The 24,016-nt window shown below is 34.7% G+C and overlaps 1 protein-coding gene across 1 annotated transcript; it reads left to right on the plus strand.

The window, feature by feature from the left end:
- Nucleotides 1–3,263: 3,263 nt before the first annotated feature.
- Nucleotides 3,264–23,618, plus strand: LOC149806794 (holocytochrome c-type synthase-like). Its single transcript, XM_089957730.1, has 6 exons — nucleotides 3,264–3,397; nucleotides 6,400–6,696; nucleotides 10,415–10,562; nucleotides 18,930–19,050; nucleotides 21,014–21,097; nucleotides 21,409–23,618. Exons 2-6 carry the CDS (start codon nucleotides 6,403–6,405, stop codon nucleotides 21,692–21,694), a joined length of 933 nt encoding a protein of 310 aa, XP_089813856.1. The 5' UTR covers nucleotides 3,264–3,397; nucleotides 6,400–6,402; the 3' UTR covers nucleotides 21,695–23,618.
- The last annotated feature ends 398 nt before the right edge of the window (nucleotides 23,619–24,016 follow it).

The raw sequence follows: 24,016 nt of genomic DNA on the forward strand, positions 1-24,016 counted from the left end.
CGATTTAACCTAGACTGGTTCAAACTTACTTAAAAGCCGAAAAGAAGCACTGGGATACAAAAAGTTGGGCAATAGATGAGCAATATAAAAATCGCAGACTGCATGATTAATATTTAAACAGCAAAACGAGGCCCCATTGAGTCGGTGAAAGAGAACGTAAAACAAAAAAAAATGAGCAATATAAAATCTTCCATTTACTGCATTTTCACTCGCATGCTTACATTGCTATGCAGTTCACTACCGTTTGGGGTTCGGTAGTATGCACTGGATGCTTCGAAACGTCAACTCGTACTTTCGGAGAGGGCCATGAATAATCCTTATAAGCTTGGTACTTTTAGATTTCAAAATATTTATATGACAACAGTTTTAGATGTATACAACAATAAAATTAGTATGACCTTTGTTATCATGTCATAAAAATGTGACATACATGGCAGGAATTATGGAGAACTCGCCCATGGAGAAGTCGCCGTGGGAGAACTCATCCCAGATGTCAGGAGAAGTCGCCCCATGGTGATCGGAGAAGTCGTTCCACTGCGCCTGGAGAAGTTGCCACAAAGACCATATATACTAATTCTGAGATGTCGCCACATGGTTGTTACGGCTTTATATATTGTTGTTTTTCTTCAACTTAATAACTTATTAAATCTATAAATTGTGCACTTTTTTGACTTTTCCTTTTGATCAACTCGGCTTCTGTACTTAACGAAAAAGACGTTTATTTGTAAAATTCAACAAATAATTTACTTCCTTTTTGAAGACAAAGTAAAAATGTAAAAAAGAACTTACAGTATTATGAATTAAATCCCAAAATAGTCCCAAACGTTTTACGACAAGTCTAAATTTGTAAAGTTCCAAATAAATTCCAGTGGTATTCCAAAATGAGCCAATATTTAATGTGTTCATGTGGCTGTTTTCTTAAGCATGATAGTGTGCCAATGGCCTGAATTGCAATGATGTGCTGACATTCTTTTGATATATTAGAATGATATTATCCAAAAATGTTCTTGTCTGAATTAAGTACATTTCCAAATTAAAGTATCTGTCCAAGAATAACATTGATGAGCATTTAAGTATTTCCAGTGAATAATAATTTTAATAAATAATTCCACCCAAAGAAAAATTGAACACAACTACAATACTGATACTACTTCATCAATATTAAGGATAGAATGAATAATTTCTTGAGTAAACAACATTATGCTAAAAGCTAATTAAGGCACATAACCAGAATGAGGGTAAATGTTCATTTCTAGAACATTCTAAGTTGTCAACAAGACAAGGTCTATTACTAAAATTTTAATAAAGAATATGGCAAACATCAGGTACAACAGGCTTTCCTATGGAACATTGTAATGTCCTAGACTCAGATTAAGATAAACTTGTTTACTTCCATTGATAACAATCCAAATATTTAATCTGTTATCGCCGAGAAATGTTAGCTATGTATTATGTTGTTTACAAAATCAATGTACCTAGTCAGGTACACCATAAACTTGATTTTGGACAAGGTCAGGTACAAAATACAAATGTATGTAACATATAATCATTAAGAAAAGCCAACAAATAACAACAAATTAAATATACATAACAGAACATAGAAGAATGTCCCAGTGTTCATCAATGATACAATCCAGAATGTCTTTGAATAAGTTTACAATAATTCCCAATTAATATGTTAATCCAAATTTAATGAGCACTTGATAATTCTAGAGAAAAACCTAGTCTAGACTGACCTTGAATTCTTGCTACTTAAACATGTCTGTTTCTAGAATGTTCTGAAACAAAAGGTTATATCAACTTTTACAACTTAAAATCATGGACAAAAATTAGCTATATAATCATCCTGTTTACAAATGATCATTGTTTTAAGTACAATATACAATCATGGACAAACTAAAATATGACAAGGCTGTTATTCCTTTCCAAAAGTAAATGATGTGAACTCCATTAATTATATTTGTGAATTTCATATCACCTTGATTATATATATTCTAAAATAAAATGTAAAGAAGAGGGAAATACATGTGTGGGGGGAATGATGAAAATAAAAATAAAGACAAAACAAGCATAAAACAGTGAGAATAACACAAAAATTACAATACAAACATCAAACTAAATACAATATTACAGTGTGATCAAATCAGTTCAAAAGTAAAAACCTAATATGAGATGATACAAGTTGAAGGTCTTGAAGTCCATGTAAATCTGATGTTGTAACAAGAATTCATCTAGTGTCAATCTGTCAAAGTAAAAGTTCAATATGCAGTTAAAGCAAATAGAATATCAAAAATTAAAAGTGAAAATTGAGGAATGTGTTAAAAAAAATTATTGTTTTCATTCTGTGCAGATAAATAATTACACATATTTACACGGACTAATTATAATCCTTTTTGTATAAATCTCAATGTTAAAAAGGCCATCAGAAAGTTAAATTTTGGTACCGGTAAATAAAGTGGTTATTTTTCATATGGAGACCTGCATAGGAAGTAATTTGCTAATATTTTTGGAAATCATTTTTTCCAACAGAAAACCATCTTTTATCATAATAAATGGTTTGTCAACAATTTGAAAGTTTTAATACTTTCTAATCTTGGAGAATGATATTTTTAATATTAGAAATAAAGCATTATCAATCTACCAGTGGAAATGCTTAAATTTGTTCACAGTGGATCATCAGCATGCCATAACAGACAAATATCAGATTTTTCCATTATCAGGATTGTTTTTTAACTATTAAATGTTCATCTTTCAAATTTAATTTTTTTTTATATAAAAAAAAAGACTATTCAACGATTTTAGAAAATTCCTTTCATTTATCTTAAGGTAACACATTTATTATAATATAACCTAATTTTCTAAAAGTGGTGGGAGAGGAGGGTATTCACAGCAACCTGGTATATGTCAATCGAAATAAAAATATAGAACAAATCGACATTTTGGTACATTTCACACTGAAACCTTCCGTTCAATAAGTTTCTTCCCAATAACGTAAGGTTATAGTCGGTACAATGTATTCAGTGAGATTTTAACATTCTCCTCTCATACGAATAAGTATTAATTATATTTATTGCATTATGAGGAGTGGTGGCAACACTTTAAAAAATATTAAGAATTTCAAAGGAATGAGACATTTGTTTCATGATGATTGCTATCGGAAGATTGTATAATAATTACTGCAATAGGAAAGATTGTATAACATAAAGATAAAAGATCCCGCAAAAAGTACTCTTACACCGGTTAGTTCAACGGGTAAGGCTAGTCTGGTTCCCTGCTGATTATGCTCCCTGCGTTGCACGCAACGCATTGAGCTTACTAAGCAGGGAACCAGACTACCGGTAAGGCATGTTCTAGCAGAAGTCACCTTGCGCTGGAAAGTAAAATTTGAACTTCTTAGGTAAATTGCTCATACTCACCTGTTCGTAGAAACAGAAGGTTTCCTAAGAAAAAATAAGCATGTTATATTTAACATATAAATTAGTACAGCTGAAACGAATAACCAAAATTATAATTCTTTCTGGCGATGAATTGCAATAGAAAATCAGAATTCGAATAGCTACTGTACAGTATATTCGTATATTTACAATTTCTGTATCGTAAAAAGAGAATAACATTACAAGTCAGTTGGTTTTCGTTCTAATCCTTTACTTTCTATATTGTACTTTCTGTAATCTTCATTCAAACTAATAGTTACTAGCAAAACCTACAACCAGACGCAACAGTCGACCTAGTCATACATGTAAGACCTTGACGTTGTTTTATGTTTTGGGCGTCAGGGTCTTACTGCATAACTGACAGCGCTGTGTAGTGTTTTGATGTCAACTAACATCGTAACGAAAGTCAAATTTTCTGGAATATCTCACACAACTGGCAACTAATATAACTGCCCTCTTCTACAAAGTAAAGTCATACTGTTTTAGTCAGACTTTACTTTGATGCCTTTTCTCTAATAAATTTAAATTCTCAAAAAAGAAATGGATCTGTTTTTAAGTTTCGTTGGCCTACAGTTCAGTTGACTGGAACGTGATGAAAGCCGGGAATGTCGAAATCGGGTTAAGTTGAAATTTCTTTTGTGAGAATTTGAATTTGTTAGAGAAAAGACATCAGAGTTTTAAGTCTGACTAAAACATTATGACTTGACTTTTACTACGTGCCCCCTCCCCAAGTTTCTGCAGCTGCCTCTGGCATGTCCTTTGAGAATTTGAGAATTTCATCCTTATTGGACCTGGAAGATAGATCAATTTTTATTGAAACCAGCGCTTAAAAAATGCAGCATAAAAACCTCCCTATTTTAGGTCCCAGTCTCAATATTTTATTTGTTATTCTCCCTACTTGATTTTTGAAAAGTTGACAGGTATGGTGGACTCTAATTTCCACAAGCCCAAAATTTCCCTGTGTTTAATATTGTCACACAACATTGCAATAGCTACAATAAATATAAATTTAATTTTAAAAAATTGCACTTGAAGACTATTCCCATTATTGAAATGATCATGCTTTGCATTCTATATATATGCAGTATAATCCGACTTCAAAGAAATATGTCAAAAATGTAATAGCGGCTTAAACATTCATGTTTAGGGCAGTAATCTATAATAACTTTTGTTCTTGTACATGCATCTATCATCTCTTTCATTTACCTTTTTCTACTTCCTGATCCTACCTATGCAGATTAGCACAATGGGTTCACCCACTGCAACCTTCAACACATCTCACTAGCAGTTGTCAGCCAGTTAATGTGAAACTTTGATTCTATTGCTGACCTCTTTTCCTTTAATTGTTGCCAATTAAACTGCCCAGTGGATAGTTTTATATCAGTTCCAGTCAATACAGATTACTGTTTTTTCATACTACATGTAATGGGAATAGACATGTTTTGTGGGTTTTTTTAGTTACTGAAAATTGTGTTTTCTGGAAACATGACAGTGTCAGGGGGTTTGGAAGTACAAAATCATATTTTTAGCAAATCTTCATTTGATTAAAATCAGATCTCAATTTTACATGGGACTGTAGTAATCTGATTTAGATTATGCCATGTTTTGGCATATATGTCAACATCTTGAAAGTACATTTACTCGTTTCATCAGCACGATCAAAGTTTCCTCAGGCAAAATATTTTGTTTCGACAAGCCCAATGGGCACCTCATGTGGAATACAGGACAGGCCCAAACTAAAATTAGAGGGGTGTTGGGCTATCAGATAATTTTAGCAATGCTGCTAAGTATATGCATGTGACCTGGATAATCCAGTCATTATATTCTTTCTCCATTTGCTACATTAATGTCTGAAGGTGGATGCAACTGAAATACATCAGACTAGAAGTTATAGGTATTGTTTTGTAATTAGAATAATTCTGCATCCTCTAGCAGCAAACAGTGAGAGCTGGAAAATGACAATTATTTGGATTACTTATTTTCTTGTGCATTTTGGTGCAAAATGAAGGCAGTTAGATGAAATATTTTAAATGTGTGATGGAACATATATAGGTAAATTGTTTATACTGAAGCGGTTTGTCTTCCATATTGAATTTTCAATATTGATCTTGATGTGTCTACCACAGTGACTCATTAGTACCAACCTTATTGGATGTTTGTGATAGGCCATCTAGTTCAGACCTTTTTGGTATGGAGCACTCAAGAATCATGAATTAACTAAATAATTATCCAAATTCTGTGCTTTGTGACATCATCCTATTTTGTTTCTGGTTTTGGTATTTGTAAACATCTGCTTTTGATCCTTAATGTTGAATGAATTTTTGTTGACTGGGGTCAGAATAGGCAAAAGGCCCATATCATAGTATCAGACAACTTCAAAATTTATGCGATCAGAACTCACCAGGCTTCTGAAATGTGTACAAAATGCATTGTATAAAAGCTGCATCTCGTTAAGCAGCTCAGTGTTTATTCAAGTTAAATCAAGCAGAATATGACAGACCAGTTATTAAATTCAGAAATGCAATTTTGGTGAACATAAAAGGCATGAACAGATTGCACTTTTCCCCAAAAAAATTATAATTAAAGTTTTACAAGGTATCTGTCGTTCTCCTGATGACAGAAATATCAACATTCTTGATCTTACTTGATTAAATACCATAAATAGACTTTAAAATAATACTTCTGAGTGGTCCAAGCCAAAATTAGGTCACAGTCTTAATGTAAATGGGCTGCAGTCGCATACTAGAATCATGTAAATGTCATGCAGAAGTCGTTTTTAGCCATGAACTGAAATTTTTTTCTTCAGATTATATTTTTCCGAAATGATGAGCATTGGCCCCATTGTCGGTCAGACTCGACATCCTGAGTAATATAGTTTTTATACTTTTGTGTGGATTTATGTATAGATGTTAACAGAAAAATAACATTGAATATTGATCTGCATTATGGTCTTTGTTTCTTGTAGATCATGGGCAACTCCAGTTCCTCACCTAGTACCTCTCAGCCAGCACCTGTCAGCCATCATTTAGATATCAATTCTAATGTGACTAAAGTCCCTAGTGAGTGCCCTATGCACCAGGCCCAGAGCACAAGCCCAGCAGCCTGTAGCAAATGTCCAGTTGATCACAAGCAAATGGCCACAACCGGCAATTGTCCAGTCCAGCATAGCCAACCATCACAACAACAGCACCATGTGTACAGCAGTGAATGTCCAATGAGACAGGGACAAGCTCATCCCACAGATATTAACCCAGATAATATGGTATTTGTATTTCATCATTGTTAGCAGATCACACAAAAAAACTGTTGGCATCAGCAGTTTTCATTTGTCTTTTTAACCTTTACTTGCAAAACCCAGTTGATCGCAAGAGAAGGTACACCATAGAAATGATGCAGGTGTTCAGTATGACCATTGGGATTTTGTTTTCTTCTTTTAAATGAATCAAGGTCTTGTTGGTTCTAAATGAAAATGGTACCACTTGGACATCTGGTATGGCAGTCACAGTGGCGATTTTGAAAATTTTGTTATTGCTTTTTCTCACGAGCATATATTAAGTGCTCAGAGAAATATTTTTAAGACATAAGCCTTGATGACTTAAAAACTTAACAAGCCCTGACACAAATTCCACAAGCTCCAACTCAAATTTACATATGCTAAAACTGCCCTGTTTTTTTTTCTTTTTTTTCTTTTACTATTTATGCAGTTGCAATACTTAGCTACAAGCTAGGCTTGAATTTTATGGAGAAGTGAAATCCTTTTGGACAGAATTGTCAGAAGTATGAGTCGAACAGGGAAAAGTGAGAGCAAAGCAAGAAATGCAATATATGTGTGTGTGTTTTTTCATTCTCTTATTTGATTATGCCCTCTGTTTCTCATTTGCATATTTGTATTTTAAACATTTTGGTTTTATGCGTACACCTTTGATATGTGTATAAAAGTCGTCATATTCATAGTGTATTTTGGCAATATGACTTGACAAGAGAACAGTTGAAGCTATACATGGTAATGACTTTAACTGAGTAACTAGATTACAGTATTGTAATTGCAAGTTAGTAAAAATGCTTAATCACCTAACTGTAATCAAGAATTTTTATTTTACTTTAAGTTCACTATGAAATGGCATTTTAAAAGATTTCTAAACTTGTTTAAAACAATGCCTGTACTGTGTATATACACATCAGAGCATCGTCCAATGTGTTTCTGAACTACATAATTGCATTTTAAAGCAAAATCTTCAATAACATAATATTTAGACTTTGCTTTCTATGAATTGTATATTTTCCTGAATATATTTGCCCAATGATTCACAAAAACAGTCTAATAAAGAGGTACCTCCCAAACACTGTGATGGCTGCCATATTTCACAGCATGTTCACTTATGGTTTCAAACAGGTTTTATGAAGAAAATAATGTACAAGAAGCAGTTAAATTGTTCAGATCATAGATTCTCTTCATAAAACACAAATAGCTATTTACATACTATTGTTTAGGTTTTGAAACAAGTTTGTACATTTTTATCATCAAAGGACGACTTGTAGAAAGTGGGCAGTGATAGTTGCTAACTTGCTCGGGTAAAGGTTAATGGTCAATCAACTATCAAAACACATGCCTGTGTATGTGCAAGAGTTTGTTTGTTGGTGCAGTTGATATAAACACCAGCTATTTGAAGGCTTGAGCTACAACACAACACTGGAAGTAACCTGGCTAAAGTTAGAGAGGATCTCAAAATTTTGGTCACTTATTGTACCACTAAAATATCACAGGGTGATGTTTTAACTTTCCTAATAGAAGGAGGCAAAGTTTTCATCTTTAGGTGACTTAGTTGCATATTTTGCCTGGTAGCTTGACCCCTGTATTAAATTTACTTGTGTCTTAATTCAGATCATAAAATATTTTATGTAAAGCAATGTTTTCCTCCCAGTCCTGAGGTCAGCCATTGTCTAATTGCCCTCTCAACGTCCTCCTTATTCATTGGATCAGCATTGTTTACGTTTATTAGCATCTGAAGCTTTAAACATTTTCTCTTTATTCTTTTAATGTTGCTGATAGTTACTACTTAGTATGTTTAACCATTGTTGCATTAATTAGTGGGAACAAGGGACAATTATTATTCATTGATCTTTAACTTTAAACATTTTGAACAATGGAATAGCAATTAAGCAAGACCATAACAAATTCACAATACTTAAGTGTTTCTGCGGAAACCATTTTTTAGGCAGTCGTACCTTTTTATCTCACTTCTACAAGAGGAAAGCTGATATTTAATCTAGTACTCAAAAGGCACCATGGGCCACATTTTATCCCTTTTTTTACTTATGATACTTTAAAAAATCTGCATTTGAATTAAAATCTCCAGATTACAACAGTAAAGTAGTCATTTAACAGCTTGGTGTTTAAACTTTCTAGCCTTAATCCCATTACATGGCCACACATTATTGCACCAGTTGCAGTGACTACTGTAATACATCCAATAATGACTTAGACTGGTACTGGCTGGTTTCTGTAATGCACCTAAATATCCAAAATTGTATTTTGTCCTACCTCCAGTTGAATCACATGTATGTTAAAACCATGCGATCACTATAGGTAACCCAGGCAATCTGTTCCCCATTCATAGGTCACATGCTTCACTTTGTCAACAAAGTTCACAGCTTTCAATAAGTTCTTTGAAATTTTATACCAAACATGCTGATATGTCATCATATGTGGTTCTTGTTACTAAAATAAAATGAACTTTTTAATGATTTCTCAAAAGTCACTCAACAGATCTCACCAGGAGGTTTTCATGCGCATGCCTGTATCCTGACAAATGAGCAGCCTCAATACGTCCTTTATGTGGTAACCATTGCTCTACTCTGATGCAAGCAAAACATTATCATTTGTGATGTGATACTGCTTACCATACATCTTATACCAAGCTTTAAGTAAATAGAGAAAAAAGTACAAGAACAGACAGCAACAGCAGCTTCAATGGTAGCCATTAAATTAATATGAAAGAAATACATGTAATCACTACTTTCGAAGTTCAGTAAAACAAAGGGAAAATCTTTTCACAAGAAGAATACAAAATCTTGGAAAGCAATCTATTTATGAAGTAGAAAATGTTTCCATTAAATCTTGATAAAATAAAGTTTTATGGAATTTCTTATATAAAGCACTGTGGTGGAAGAACTATAGTAGTCTGGCTTAGTCTTTGAGAATTTGATAATTATTGTCGAACATGGGCCTGAGATTGCTTACTCTCTTGGGCAGAAAGCACCATAGCATCAAGGTCTAATAAATACAAATGATGTTTCGAAACAAGGCAGTGTCCTTAATCAGAGCATTCCAAGATAGTCTGATAAAAGAAACATTATATTTATGGTGTGAATTAATTATGAAAATACTAAATGAAGGATATAAACTCCTGATGAATGAATGTTTTTTCCCCATTTATTTTATGAAATAAGGAACATTTTTGTGTGTCTAAGTAGTTTGATTTATTGCCTTTCTACTCATTACATCTGCCCTGTTATTGTGCCTTGAGGACCCTCTACTTTCTGTCTCTGACCCTTGAGAAATATACAGGTACCCTTTGAAAAATGTAATGATAAACTTGAATAAACCTTGTCTCAATAGTTTCCTAGCTATAACCCAGGGACTAAGCCCCATGGCATAGATAGGGAAGGGTAAGGATGGATTGTGGGACAATGTCAGTTGGATGTGCTCATGTCCTTTAAGTGTATACATGGTTATAGGGTTGAGATCTCAATAGTTTCCATGTTGTAACCCAGGGGTTAAGTCACTGGTGTTTTGATTAACACCTAAGGTCCAAGTCTACCCAGTTTCATGTGTCTATCTTTAATGTTGTAGCAGTAGTATGAGGATATGTACAACCCTATATACATCTGGCCAACTGGACTGTACAAAACTATCCCCACATTTATTTGAAAATGTGGAGATTTAAAAAAAACACTTTATTCTGCTTCTTGTATTCCAGATGCCCCCACCTAACCAGAGACCAGCTCCAGACCAGCCATTTCCCCTCCCCATAAACAGAGTAGTATCCAATATCCCTAAAGCTGGGACAGATGAAAACTGGGTGTACCCATCAGAACAGATGTTCTGGAATGCTATGCTTAGGAAAGGTAAGGAGCTTGTACGGAACAGGCCTTTGCAACACCAGCTTAGTCTCAGTATGATGCATATCATAATACTTGGGTGTCAGTACAGTATGTATCTATCATGCACTTAGTTGTTATTGCATACAAGAGTGACAGTACAACTTGTATCACAGTAAAGACTCTGTCCATTTGTCATTGCATGTAAGGTCTGTGTTACTGGCAAAGTTACTAGTATTACCTGAATATATTGTGACTATTTTGTAAATTTGCATATGGGTTTGTTACTAACTCTGCTGTGCCTTTTTATTTATTAGAGATTTGAAACCCAAAATACATCCAGATTGTGGCATTATACAGTAGTACGAGTTAACATTTAAGATTTTTTCTGTTACTTTGGTCTTAGCAAAGCATTATTTTTCATATTGATATTAAATCTAGAAGTTATTTGTAATGCCAGAATTTTTAACAAAAAATACAGAATTGTTCATCATATCCATTTATCATTTTAGATAATCATATCCAACTAAAATTCACACAATTGTCTTGAGCTCATGAACAATCTTGAAGCCATATTTCTGATCAGATTAGGTATTTGAGTTTTTTTCTTGAAGACCTCAATCAAATTATATATTTCGATAATATGTCATCAATAGATCAGTTTGAGCACAGTATTGGCACATGTTATTTTGGTGATCATGCATCTAATTGGCTGAGCTTGTGAGTCAGATTTTGATCTGAATTGGAATTTTTTAAGTTTATATCATCTAGAACTTGGATCATTTTGATTATGGGTGACAAAAACACATTAATGAAGGGATCTTTTATCTGATTGAGTTTGTGAACACATAAGATTTTGATAGCTGTGGTAGATAGTTTATATCATCAACCTCTGAGACATGTAGGCAGCACCTAAATATAATAACGAGATCATCTTGCACCTGATTGGTTGAGTTTATCAACACTCTAGAGGCCATGTTTCGGATCAGCTTTTTATCAGATTGGGTATTCAAGACCTCAGATGAGTTTTATTATGAGTGACATAAACACATATTAATGAGATGAGCTTGCACAAGTTTTCCTGAGCTTGTGAAGATTCTAAGAGGTCTTATTTCAGATCAGGTTTTGATCAGACCTGGATCATCAGCTTGTATCATGATCTTGGATGTGTTTGATTATGAACTAGATCTGTGCATATTAGTGAGAAAAATGAGCCGATCAGATGGCAGACATGTTTATCTGTCCATATTTTACTGTATTTGTACAGAATAAAGCCCATCGGTACGGTCATTGATCTGAAAAATTTTGAGGTTGCATTTATTAATTTTTTAAAAATAATTTTTAAGCAGTTTTTTTATTCCATTTCGTTTTGTGGTATCATCTCTTTGGTCCACATCCACAGTCTGTGCCACATCACTGATTTTAACTTTCTCAACATCCGGTTGTTTAAACAAAGAAAATGACGCTGACAAGAAAGTTTCAGCGTGAAACTGATGATGACAAAGGAAAGTCTAAACATAGAAAGCAGCATTTTTCTACCAGTCTATAATACTCTGTGGCCATGCCTTAAACCATTATCTAAAGGAGAACAATTTATGCTCTGCACTGTTTGCAACTTAGACTTTTATTGTGCACATGGAGGAAGGAATGACTGTTCACGTACGTGGAATCTGAAAATCATGCAAAATTGGAATCATTAGTGAAGGGACTTAGAAATGTTTTGTCAGTGACAAAGGGAAAGGAAGTGTGATCAATACATATTTCAAAAGCAAATAACGTGCTGAGGTGACTATGTGAGTTGATTGTAAGTATGAATTTGTCATTGAGCACAGCTGACAAGTTAATGGAAGCAAGGAAATGTTCCCAGATTCCAAAATTGCACAGGGTATTTAGAAACAATCCATTCTAGTAAATGTTGACAAAGCTGATACCAGAGTTTATGAAATAAATATAATTGCCTTCACCTATCTAGATGAAGTTATTATTTTCTGAGAGGATGGGTGGTAACAATGTCTATCATAATGTTTTATACAAAGTCTTCCTTAACCATGTAAAATGTAGAGATTTGGCTTTATGTTATGGATATGTGTGAAGCTGAGAAAACAGATTTTCTAGAGAAAGTAACAGAGGTAAATAGTGGAAACATTTTGGGTGTGTAGAGGTATTCTTTTGTGGTTTTTATCACTATAATATAAACATGATGTTTAAGTCAGTGGTCAATTTCGACTGATTTAGCCTAGAAACAAAGAATTGCCTGGACATCAGCAGCTTTAAAAAGTAGGAGTTATTTACAGAATATTGTATCATCAGTATGTCGTACTACATAATGGTAATTATAGTGTATTGATAGTGTCTACTATTTGTGCCCTGTTTCACAGGTAACGTGTGCTATGTTAAGATGCTAGAAACACTGAATGAAAATACTGACTGCCTTCTAAAAATACTGACAGACATTGCTTAAAATACTGACAAGAAAATATATGGGTAAACAGGTCTGAGATGGTGTGAATATAACTTGGAACCTTCTGGTCACAAGTCCGCTTTAACGACAGAGTCATAGCAGCTCCCACATCGAGGATATGATTGGCTTACAAGTTATGACTACAGAAGTGAGTCACAGGTGGGTAGGAACAGACTTGGGCATCCATGATGTCAACACAGATTAACTTCTTTGTAATGTAAATGCATATACTTTAAAGATGGAGCTGTGAACAGTTTAAATATTGTGAATGAGGACCTAATCCCCAGGGGGATATTTGATATCTGAGGGATAACTCTGGTTGTATAAATGACTTGTCTTCTTTATGCTCAGAAAGTAATCCTGTATATCTGGTCAAGGAAAGATACCAACATGAATAGACACTACCAACTATGTGCTCCAAGCTTTCCTTCCCCACAACAGTTTAAATATATGCTTGAGTTGGCATTCAAGATCTGACAGTGTCAGCTAACCAGGTGAGTATTATCAGGCACACTTGATCCTTTGTTTTCTCCTTGAGATATATTAGCCAATCACAATAACATTAGAGATATAAGCCTGTTACATTGTTAATCCAGTTCTACTAAAAGACAAAATTTTCTTTTTCTGTCTATCTCATATAGACAGAGACAATAACTCTTGTCCATTACCTCCCCTTGCCTCTGCCAGGTGTTGCTAGTTTATAAACTTTGCTGCTGTACTGGTAACAATGTACATTATACCTCCAACAATCTAAACCATCTCTGTTTATAATTGGAACATTCAGCTTTTGGATTTATTGTGGTGGACAGTCATTCTTTTACAGGTTGTATTCATTATTTTGACATATTTTCTCAAATATGAGTGATTTAGACACCTTTACAGACTTGGTCTATTTAAGATTATGTTACAACACACTACTATTATATGTATCAAGTATTCATCATCTATGCCGTGCAGCATGTATAATATGTGGAGAGAAGAAAGTCTGGGTTATAGTAGTCCAAAAGGGAGCGAAAGTCTGAATAAGTCAAGGAAGATAATGCTGACATCATCAGTATGCATCCAAAGTCAACTTCCATTGCGAGTTTTGCATTGGACACTGGGTTGATCGCTTGCAGCCATCAGCCACAGTAACATCAGTAACTGTAAGTGAATAATATTGAGATGATACAACCATCAACCTTTGAACAGATGTGTAGTCTGTTTCAGGCAATGACACAGTTAATGACACCAGGTCACATATTGCCTTTACTTTCCTCATTCACTTCCACACCTTTTTCCAATTCACTGGAGGCTGGGGGGGGGGTATATCCCCTCCCACCCCCAATTTTAGGCTGCCCAGTGGACATAAGTACACCCCTCCACCCCTGCATGTCCAAGTATGTCCTTTGGATCTTTACACTTGGATTCATGAGGTTTATACCAGATTCATTGGATCCATCTCACAACAGAGCCTTGCCATCACCAACTGTACAGCCATCGGAGCATGAAGACTTTTTTTTAGATCGTCAGGTCAACAAGGGTTTATGGGATCTAATGATAGATCCATCTGTTTAGCTGCCACTGTGTAGGCATAATATGCAGATTAGGGACAAGGGATCTTTTTAGTCAAATACACAATGTAGACCCCAGCCCAATGCCTGGAGACAACAGCCTAACCAGGCTATTATGCAACCATACAGAGGCAGCAAGAAACCAAGTTTCTCTCCCTTCATGCCTTCTAACCTTAGACATTGGCCTACCATCCTATTTCTAGCAGACAGTCTACCTGTGGGCAGTCCAATCCTGCAATTTCAGGCTCACTGGATCACCCTTTTCCAGGTCATTTCAGAGAGGCTTTGGATTCAACTGAACCAATCCCCTCTGCTTTCTTCCTCTCCCCTCTTCACTGAGGTACCCTCAGATTGGGAGGAAGATGACTTTCTTCAACAGGAGATATGGTCCCTCATCAAAAAACAGGCAGTGAAGATTGTGCAGAAACCACAATTGCTGGGGTTCTATTCCCTGCAGTTTCTTATTCACAAGGTGAACAGCAAGTTGAGGCCGATCATTTAGCAACCAAAATTCAAGATGGAGATGGTGAGATCAACCTATCTCTCTATCCAACAGTCTCGATCTGACCAAAACATATCTTCATGCCCTTATCCACCCCGTGTCATGGAAATTTATCAGTTTTGCTTACCGCAACAGTTTATCAGTTGCCATGGTTATGGATTTGCATTGTAACCCTGTTCCAATCAACTTCATCTACAATAACAGCAGTGTACCTGGACAACATCCTCCAGAAACATGGTAAGTTCTATTCTGCTCAAAGGTAGAAATGATCTTCTCTCACTTTTAGATCATATAGGCTTTCTAGTGATCTAGGAATGGTCCAACCTCCGTCCATCCCAGCTTTTTGTCCATCTAGGTAATGAGTTTGTCACCAACTTGGATATGGTATGGCTTCTTTGTGTTTGCATAATCAGGATCGTTGAACTTGACTCAATATCCAACATGACTTGGATTTCAGCAAGAGAGTTCTTGCAACTCAGATTATTCAGTGGCGGTCTAGATCTCATTCGGCTGTCTTTTATGCGCCCCTTACAATTGATGTTGCTAGCACAATGGCACCCTTTTTCAAGTTAATTCGACCATAGTCACATGCATGCCAACCATTACTCTTTTGGCCTAGTCATTACACTTTTTTTTCACTAATTTATGCCTTATGCATAAATGTATTTGGATTACGCATTTTTGGTATATCCCCCTCCCAAAAAAAATTCATTTGTTTTCTCATTTTTATTAACATCCCATTAATCCAGCATACCATATTCTAGGAAAGACAGCTTCTACATAACTACGACATAAGAGTATGCTTGTCCATAGACTTGCATGCACTTTCCTAACAGTATTATGTTCTATTTATAGCAGCTGCCCTATTTCCAAGAAACATGCTGGTTTCTACTTTCAAACTTTTGACCTTGGTTTCTCTTTATAGCAGCTGTATGGTTTAGTTAGGAGTGAACAGACTGGTTTTCTAATTTTTAATCCCTGCTCACAGATTCTTTCTTCTTATTCATATCTGGTACAGAACCAGTCTGTAGGTATTTGGCACTAGAAGTCAGATTTATTCTAGTCGATGTGTGTGTTTCCACTTGAAAAAACATTTTTTTTTGTGCTTAATAATGCTTTAGAGCAAAAGTGCTTTTCAAAGAATTTCACAGGCAGATTAGAAAAAGATGAAAACCCAATTCAAATATGAATACATGAATTACACAATACAGCATTCAATTCTAGGACCACTTCATATCCATTGTAGACTGTGTGGAAAGGATTTTAATATTGGATATGATGATAAGAAAAACAAATCTTGAATTAGCTCGTTTTACTAACTCCTATACAAAGGTAACTTCTTTTCTACAGCAGAACTAAATTGTGGGCACAAATTTTATAAATACAGAGATGTTATTTACCAAGTTCTTGATAGAACACAGACTACCCCTAGCGGTAGAAGACTACATTGGTCCTTTGTTCAAACAAATGTTTCCTGGTTCAAAAATTTCAGAAAATATGCATGTGCAAGAACAAAATCATCTAATATTGTTAGGTGTTTAGCAGAAGATAATTCACTTAAACTTGCAGAAGCCATGAAAATTGGGCAGTTTAGTATTGCAATAGACAGGAGCAGTGATTACAATAACAAAAAGTTGTACCCAGTCTGTGTAAGAGACTTTGACAATGAAAAAAGCAACGTCAGAGTGCTTCTCTTCATTACCAGAATTAACAGCAGATTCCACTAGAGAAAACATTTTTTATTTGCTTAATAATGTTTTGAATTAACATAAATTGGCAGAACTGTATGGGTTTTCAGTTGATAATACATCAGTGTTGACTGGAATTCATAAAGAAGTTGCATTCTATATTTTGAAAAATGTCTCCAAAGTGTAGATATCAGGTTGTCCCTGTCATATGATGCACCTTGCTGCAGGAAGGCTGCCGATAAATTACAGGAACTCATGAAGTTGGCATTCTACCAGACAATGTACTTCATGTGGACAGAGTTGATGTCCACCTTATTTCCCAGCTAAAAGACCCAATAACTGGAAGATATAAATTTCCTCCTTTTTGTCAGGTTATGAAAGGAATATTGGTTCTTTACCATTCTAATGCTGACTGAGAGATTATTCAGTATTGTTAACAAAAATAAAACTGAATTCAGATCCAGGCTCTGTAACCCAGCACTTAGTGCTCTGCTGGTGTGCAAAACATTTGGTTGGTACAAAGTGTTTTGAAATACAATGTGACAGTCTGTTGCATTTTAAAGTTCAAAGTGCTATATATGAAAACTTGAAGCAGTAATTGATGTTAAAAGACCAGAGGGGTAAATAAATAATTTTGTACATATGCTTATTGAATTTTATTAAGTTATATGTGAATTACTCTTTTTCTGCCCGGATTACTATTTTTTTCCACTTGGATTACACTTTTTCCTCACCAGCGGTTGGGATGTATGTAGTCATGATCATGCCCAAGATATAATCTTTCCTGTGTCAGTGGTGCAACCCAGGTTGGCTAACTATGGGGATCCTACTGGAGAAGCCACAAGCGGAAATAACAGTATTTACTGATTCCAGTACGTACAGTTGGGCTGTCCACCTGTTGCTGGACTTCACTACGGTTTGTGGCACAGGGGAGCATCCTCTCCACATCAGCCTTTTAGAAATGAAGGCTGTCATCAGCGCCTAAGCTGCAGTTCTGTTGTGAAGAACATGTTAGCTCCAGCATACAAGAAAATATGTTTGTTAACCAAATTGGGTTGTTTAAGTTTAGCAAGGACACTTGAAATGATTTTATTATTGAGCAGTTAAAGAAGATAAAAGAGGGAAAGAAACACTTTCCACATTCTATTCAGCCAATAGAGCATCAGTTCTTTTCAAGGAACTCCAATTTTGATTGTTCATTTGTACATGGAAGCCACATTTATAGTGAATTTAGTTTACATTTAAAAAGTTTTCTTTTTTAAAAGAATGGATAATATGTGGCAGTATTGGACATTACATTGTGCATTCAATAATGGACATTTAACTCTAATGAATAAAGAACTTTAGGCAATTTAATGCTATCAGTCTCTTGAAGTACTTCCTTATTGTAATGCTGGCTGTGTGAGCCATTGAGTGTACTGCCTAATAATGAGAATATCTTATAATGAAGTACATGATGCTGTACTCCCTCATTTTAATGCTGTCCATATGAGCCCTTGAGTATACTGCCTTATAATGAGACTTTCTTGTAATGAAGTACATGATGCAGTACTCCCTTATTTTAATGCTGTCCATGTGAGCCATAGAGTATACTGCCTTATAATGAGACTGTCTTATAATGAAGTACATTATACAGTACTCCCTTATTTTAATGCTGTCCATGTGAGCCATAGAGTATACTGCCTTATAATGAAATATATGATATAGTACTCCCCCCCCCCCCGGAATGCTGTCCATGTGAGCATCTGAGTATATTGCCTTATAATTAGACTGTCTTATAATGAAGTACATGATACAGTACTCCCTTATTTTAATGCTGTCCATGTAAGCCATAGAGTATACTGCCTTATAATGAAATATATGATATAGTACTTCCCCATTGGAATGCTGTTCATTTGAGCCTTTGAGATTACTGCCTTATAGTGAGACTGTCTTATAATGAAATATATGATATAGTACTCCCTCATTGGAATGCTGTTCATTTGAGCCTTTGAGATTACTGCCTTATAGTGAGACTACCTTATAATGAAGTATATTGTAGATATAATTCTGTTACTGTACCACATAATGAAATGGGATCCATGTCCATGTTACCCTTATAATAGGAATGGTGTTATTATGAAGTATTATAAAGGGCCTTATAATGAGGGAGTGCTATCATGGTTATCTGCTTATACTATACTTTTGCAGGATGGCGCTGGAGGAAGGATGATCCTAAGCCGGAAGACCTGACTAATATTATCAAAATACACAATGCTAACAACGATATGGCATGGGAAGAAGTGCTTAAGTGGGAAGCACTGCATGCCAAGTAAGAGTATATAGTTTAAATAATACAGATACAAATTTCCTTCTCATTTTTTATAGAGTATGATATTTAGACACTTTAAATTTGCTTTAATGCCTTGTTTTTTTGCCTTAAGATATTGGTTGAATTTATTTTCCTGGTACATTATATAATGGAATACAACTGTGTCCATCTGTCTGTCTATGAAACTTGGGATAAATATTGCACAAGTGATCCAGATGTGCCTTTTGCTATTCAGGATTCTTTAGTTTCAGTTGTGTTTTTTAATGTTGTCATTTTTATGACAAATCATCCATTCATTGTCTGCTCTTTTGTTTCAAGTGTATAACCCTCAAAACGTTTCAATATATTTTCGTGAAACTTGTTACATGTCAGACTAGTGGTCCAGCTTTAACTTTTACCATTCGCAATCTTTCTTTCAGCCAATCCATTATCTGCACTTTTTTCTGAATTATTACTTACTTTCAAAACCATTCAGTGTATCTCTAGGTAAAGATACACATATTAGACTTGTGTTCCAGAAGTGCATTTTGGTATTTACAGCTATTGTGAATACTTGTATCTAGTATGGCTGCAACGGTGGCTAATTTTTGGAATAATTCAGTAATAATTATTATCCCTGAGTGAATGGCAGAGGACTGTAGTTAATGCCAGATAAACATCCCCTTGTTGCTGCTGACTTTGTGATAATTTCCATAGTGGCTTCAGTTCTGATTCAGTACAGTCATGCTCAATAGTATTTGCTGTTAATGTATTCTTGTTGTTAATTTAGTTTATTATAGTTTTACGTTGGATTTTGGATCTGATGCTCCCACCATTTATTCACATAAGGGGCCATCCATTTAGTACATACATAAAAATCGATCAAAGCTTGAGGGGCCCTGTACACATGCATACTTTTTTACACACACTCCACCTGCATATGTAAGCTTGACACACACACACCAAATTCTATAGAACAGCCTATATTTAATCCATGCAGAAACGATCAAGGATTATTAATATTAACGTGTTTAATAAAACAGATAGTCCACCGACGTTCAATGTCTGTCTGCATCAGAGAAATTAGCTGCATAACTTTGAAAAATTTGTCTAGTATCTTCTAAAATTCAAACACCGACTGAACCCAGTCGAACAGTTCAGGTTACATTTTAGACAAATTATTATTGGGGGCCCCCCCCATTTACTGTGCATATGTACATTATCAGTAGACCCAAACACACATGCATTTGGGTTAACTACCCTCACCCTCCATGTGTACGTACTAAATGGACAGCCCCTAACACTTTGCAGAAGGATGTGAGTCCCAAGCTGAGTTGCACACGTTTCAGAGATAGTTATGGACTTCCCAAAAGGAATCAAATGGAAACCCATTTACAGTAGTATATTAGTATCTTTCATGTTGAATCAGCAACAATCTGGAAATGACTCATTAATATTTCTACTAAATCCATCATGTTGACTCACTTTTCCTGGACCTTGCATTGCAAAAGTGTGAAAGTACCCAATATACTCACATGTCAAACCCAACTGCAAACAACATAATGTGCCATTAGATCAGGTCTGTGTTTGCTTGTGCTACTGGTTACTCCTAACAAACTGTTTTGACCCAGATATGCTGCAACATGTATGGTTTAGTTTGCTGTTGGACTTGGCTTTATAGAGCATATATATTGTGCTCAGCCCATCTGTAAAATCTTTTGATGACTTTTTCTGTGTGTAGTTGATTTATTAATGGCATTTTGTTTTTGTTAAGTTTAGTTTTTGTTTATTTTCACTTTTAGCAGCTGATAGTAAAATGTTTGATCAATGAATTTACCTTGAATTGCCAACAAGTTATAAACTTTGTATCGGTAAAAAGAATAAAGAATTGCTGTTACGCAATCTTTGAGAATAATATCTATGTTATATGTTTGATTCCAAAGTTATTTGTATGTTATTGAAAGGTGTGGTGCATAATTTTCAGAGAATGCTGTAATCCAAAACTGAAAAAATTTGGAGGCAAGGCCAAAGAATTCTCACCAAGGGCCAGAATACGGAATTGGTTGGGGTAAGTGTATGTTGACTATAGTAAAAGTCAGGCACTAGCTTGAATAAAGACGTATTTGCTTTGAAACACGGTCAACTCCAAAAGCATAGTTATAGCTTGAAATGGAATATTTTGTTTATCAGCATATATTTACATGACCAGTTTGATAATCATTCTTAGTGCAATGAATTCAATAGTGAAAGATTTATATAATTTAGAATTACCTAATTGCAGTGATCATTTGAGGACCAGTCTTTAACATGCTGATGTAATCAATTCACCAGATTTCTCATTTTTAAAACTTCTAAGTTTGTTCAAATGTTTTTCTGTAGATATGAGCTTCCATTTGACCGGCATGACTGGATTGTGGACAGATGTGGTAAGGAGGTGCGATATGTCATTGATTATTACGATGGTGGAGCTGTTGATCCCAACACTTACCAGTTCACTCTTCTGGATGTACGACCTGCATTAGATTCAGGATCAGCAATGTGGGACAGAATGAAGGTAGCTTGGTGGCGTTGGACAGTGGATAAAAGTGACAAAACTCCATCAGGACAGACTCATGTGAATCATGAAAAAAGTGCCACACAGCCAAGTCAGCCAACTTCATCATAACATCTTGTCCATGGGGATACCGTCATTACTAAGAAATACTCTAAAAACTGTGTTATTTTGCAGCATTATATAACATTGTTTCTCTAACATCAGCTTGTATCTAAAAAATTTAAATGTATAGACAACATTGTAGAAAGTATCAAAACATTCTGAGGACAACTCATTCTGCAGAGTTTTTTAATATCATGTCACTTTCATGATCATTTATTGTTTCTCTGTTTAAATTGAAAAATGAGAGTGACTGAAACCTAGGAGTACAGTATATTGAAAATTAGCAATTTAACCCCCATTTTTTTTTAAATTGTGAGTTAAACACCAGTAATGGCAGATCCAGGTGGAAGTGTTATGTCTGTATTTTAAAACTGATCTTACTAAGGTTAACTTTTCTATACAGTACATCTGTGCCTTTCTTCATAATCTAATGTATTTTTAACAGCATTTGCATATATCAATTGCAAGAAACTATTCTTTTGCTAAAATATATGCATATTTATGCTCAAAATGACATTCCATAGGGTTGTGGCAGAACCTCTGAATTTGATTTATCAAATCAGCACTCATATAGTTAGGGTTGTAATCCTTTCATTTTTCAATAAATCTGTTGATTGTATTCTGAACTAAATTTCAGTACTGCACTGTAACATTTAATGTTCAAAAAGTGAGTGACTATTGCTTGAAGGTACTGTTTATACTCACGTGTAAGTCCAGTCCAGCTGAGAAGCATTAACAAAGATTTGTCATTGCATAATGCACTGGCAGATCAGGGTCTGTGTTACTTGTTCTACTGATTAATTTTAACAAACTGCATGGAACCAGATCTGCAGTTTATTATGAATATAAATGCAGACCTTGCTCTCTGCAGTTGGACTTGACTTACAAGTGAGTATATGTGCTGCTAAAGGGGTAAGTATTGTAAGAGTCGATATCAATCCATAATCAGGTCCAGATGTAAGTTACACATAAATTATGCCCCTCTCTGTTCCTTACACATGTATTTGATTTTTACCCAGGACCATTTTTAGTAAAGGAAATTAACAATTAAATAGCCTATGGTTTTCTTCTCTTGTGGTATCTGTATTCATGGATTGTAGATATGCTAGCTAAAAATGTTCCTATCATGCATATTGCTGAAAAAGATATAAGCTGTGTATTTGCACTCAGTGTGCATAAAAGTCATTAATAAGACTTTTATCAGATGTGGTTTTTATTTTGAAACAATGTATAAATGATTTCTATATTTCTATTAGACCTGGTTGATTGTCCTGACACTTATTTTTGTTTTCATTTTAAACATTTCTTGCATGTATGTTTAGCACTGACATGCAGTCATATTCTTGCCAGAATCACCCCCAGAAAGGCAATTTATGTATTTCTTGATTATTTTTTTTACACAAAAACATGGTGAATACACTTTGTTTTAATAATAGTTGAATGTTGGTACTGTATAATAGAGGAGAATTAAAAATGTTCAAAACATTGGCAACAAAATCTGTTTTGTTAATCCATCATTAGAGGGAAATGCTTAGTTTATGTTATTAATAATTTTTTTAAATATTCCTTATGATGATGATTGATCCTAAAATTTTATATTTTTCTTTCACTTTTATAAGATGGGTGAGGGAGAAATGTAAAATAGCTGTAAACTATACAGCTTGTGATGTGCTTATTCAACATACAGAGCAGTTTTATTACTTCACCAACCAAGGATATCAGTTTTGATACCTTGTTTGTCAAGATTATTGTTGAATAGGAACTGGTTTCTTATTATGAATCAAATGGGTCTACAGAATTGATGGACTGAAAAAACAAAAATTTCAGTAGGACAGATTAATACATATGTATTTGTTCCAGTGCACAATTCTCCTACTACCTATGATTTTATTAGAATTGTTACTGTAGCATAATAAATTAGAACTCATCATTATGTTGTTCTGTGTTTGTTCAGTACATGGTATTTATCCTTATTAGTATTTTCAGCAGTTAATAGAAACAGGAAGCAGCTTTAGATTTTACTTTTGGAGAAAATTGTGCCATATTAGTGTGTATTGTATTTATTTACCCAAGTTTTTAATTTTATGTTAAATGACTTGGAAATTAAGGATGCTTGATTATAAATATCCAGATATACACCACAGAACTTTCTCTTTATGAAGTTTGTATTCCCGAACCCAGGGCACTACAGTTAAACATGTCCATATGCGATTGAGTTTCAGGATGACATGGTAACATTTGTCTTGTAAGCATGTAAACTTAGAACTAAACCTTGAAAATTCATACACCTCTTTTATATTAATGCTAGAGTGAACAGTTAAACAGGAAAAT

The sequence above is a fragment of the Sinohyriopsis cumingii genome, chromosome 1, assembly GCF_028554795.1.
Source record: "Sinohyriopsis cumingii isolate HCF-2022 chromosome 1, ASM2855479v2, whole genome shotgun sequence".
Lineage (NCBI taxonomy): Eukaryota > Metazoa > Mollusca > Bivalvia > Unionida > Unionidae > Sinohyriopsis > Sinohyriopsis cumingii.

Bases quoted from the DNA above. Each gene is read 5' to 3' on its own strand.
- LOC149806794 (XM_089957730.1), top strand. From the start codon at position 6,403: ATGGGCAACTCCAGTTCCTCACCTAGTACCTCTCAGCCAGCACCTGTC. The intron at 6,697-10,414 runs GTATTTGTATTT...CTTGTATTCCAG, and splicing joins ATATTAACCCAGATAATATG to ATGCCCCCACCTAACCAGAG. The intron at 10,563-18,929 runs GTAAGGAGCTTG...ATACTTTTGCAG, and splicing joins GAATGCTATGCTTAGGAAAG to GATGGCGCTGGAGGAAGGAT.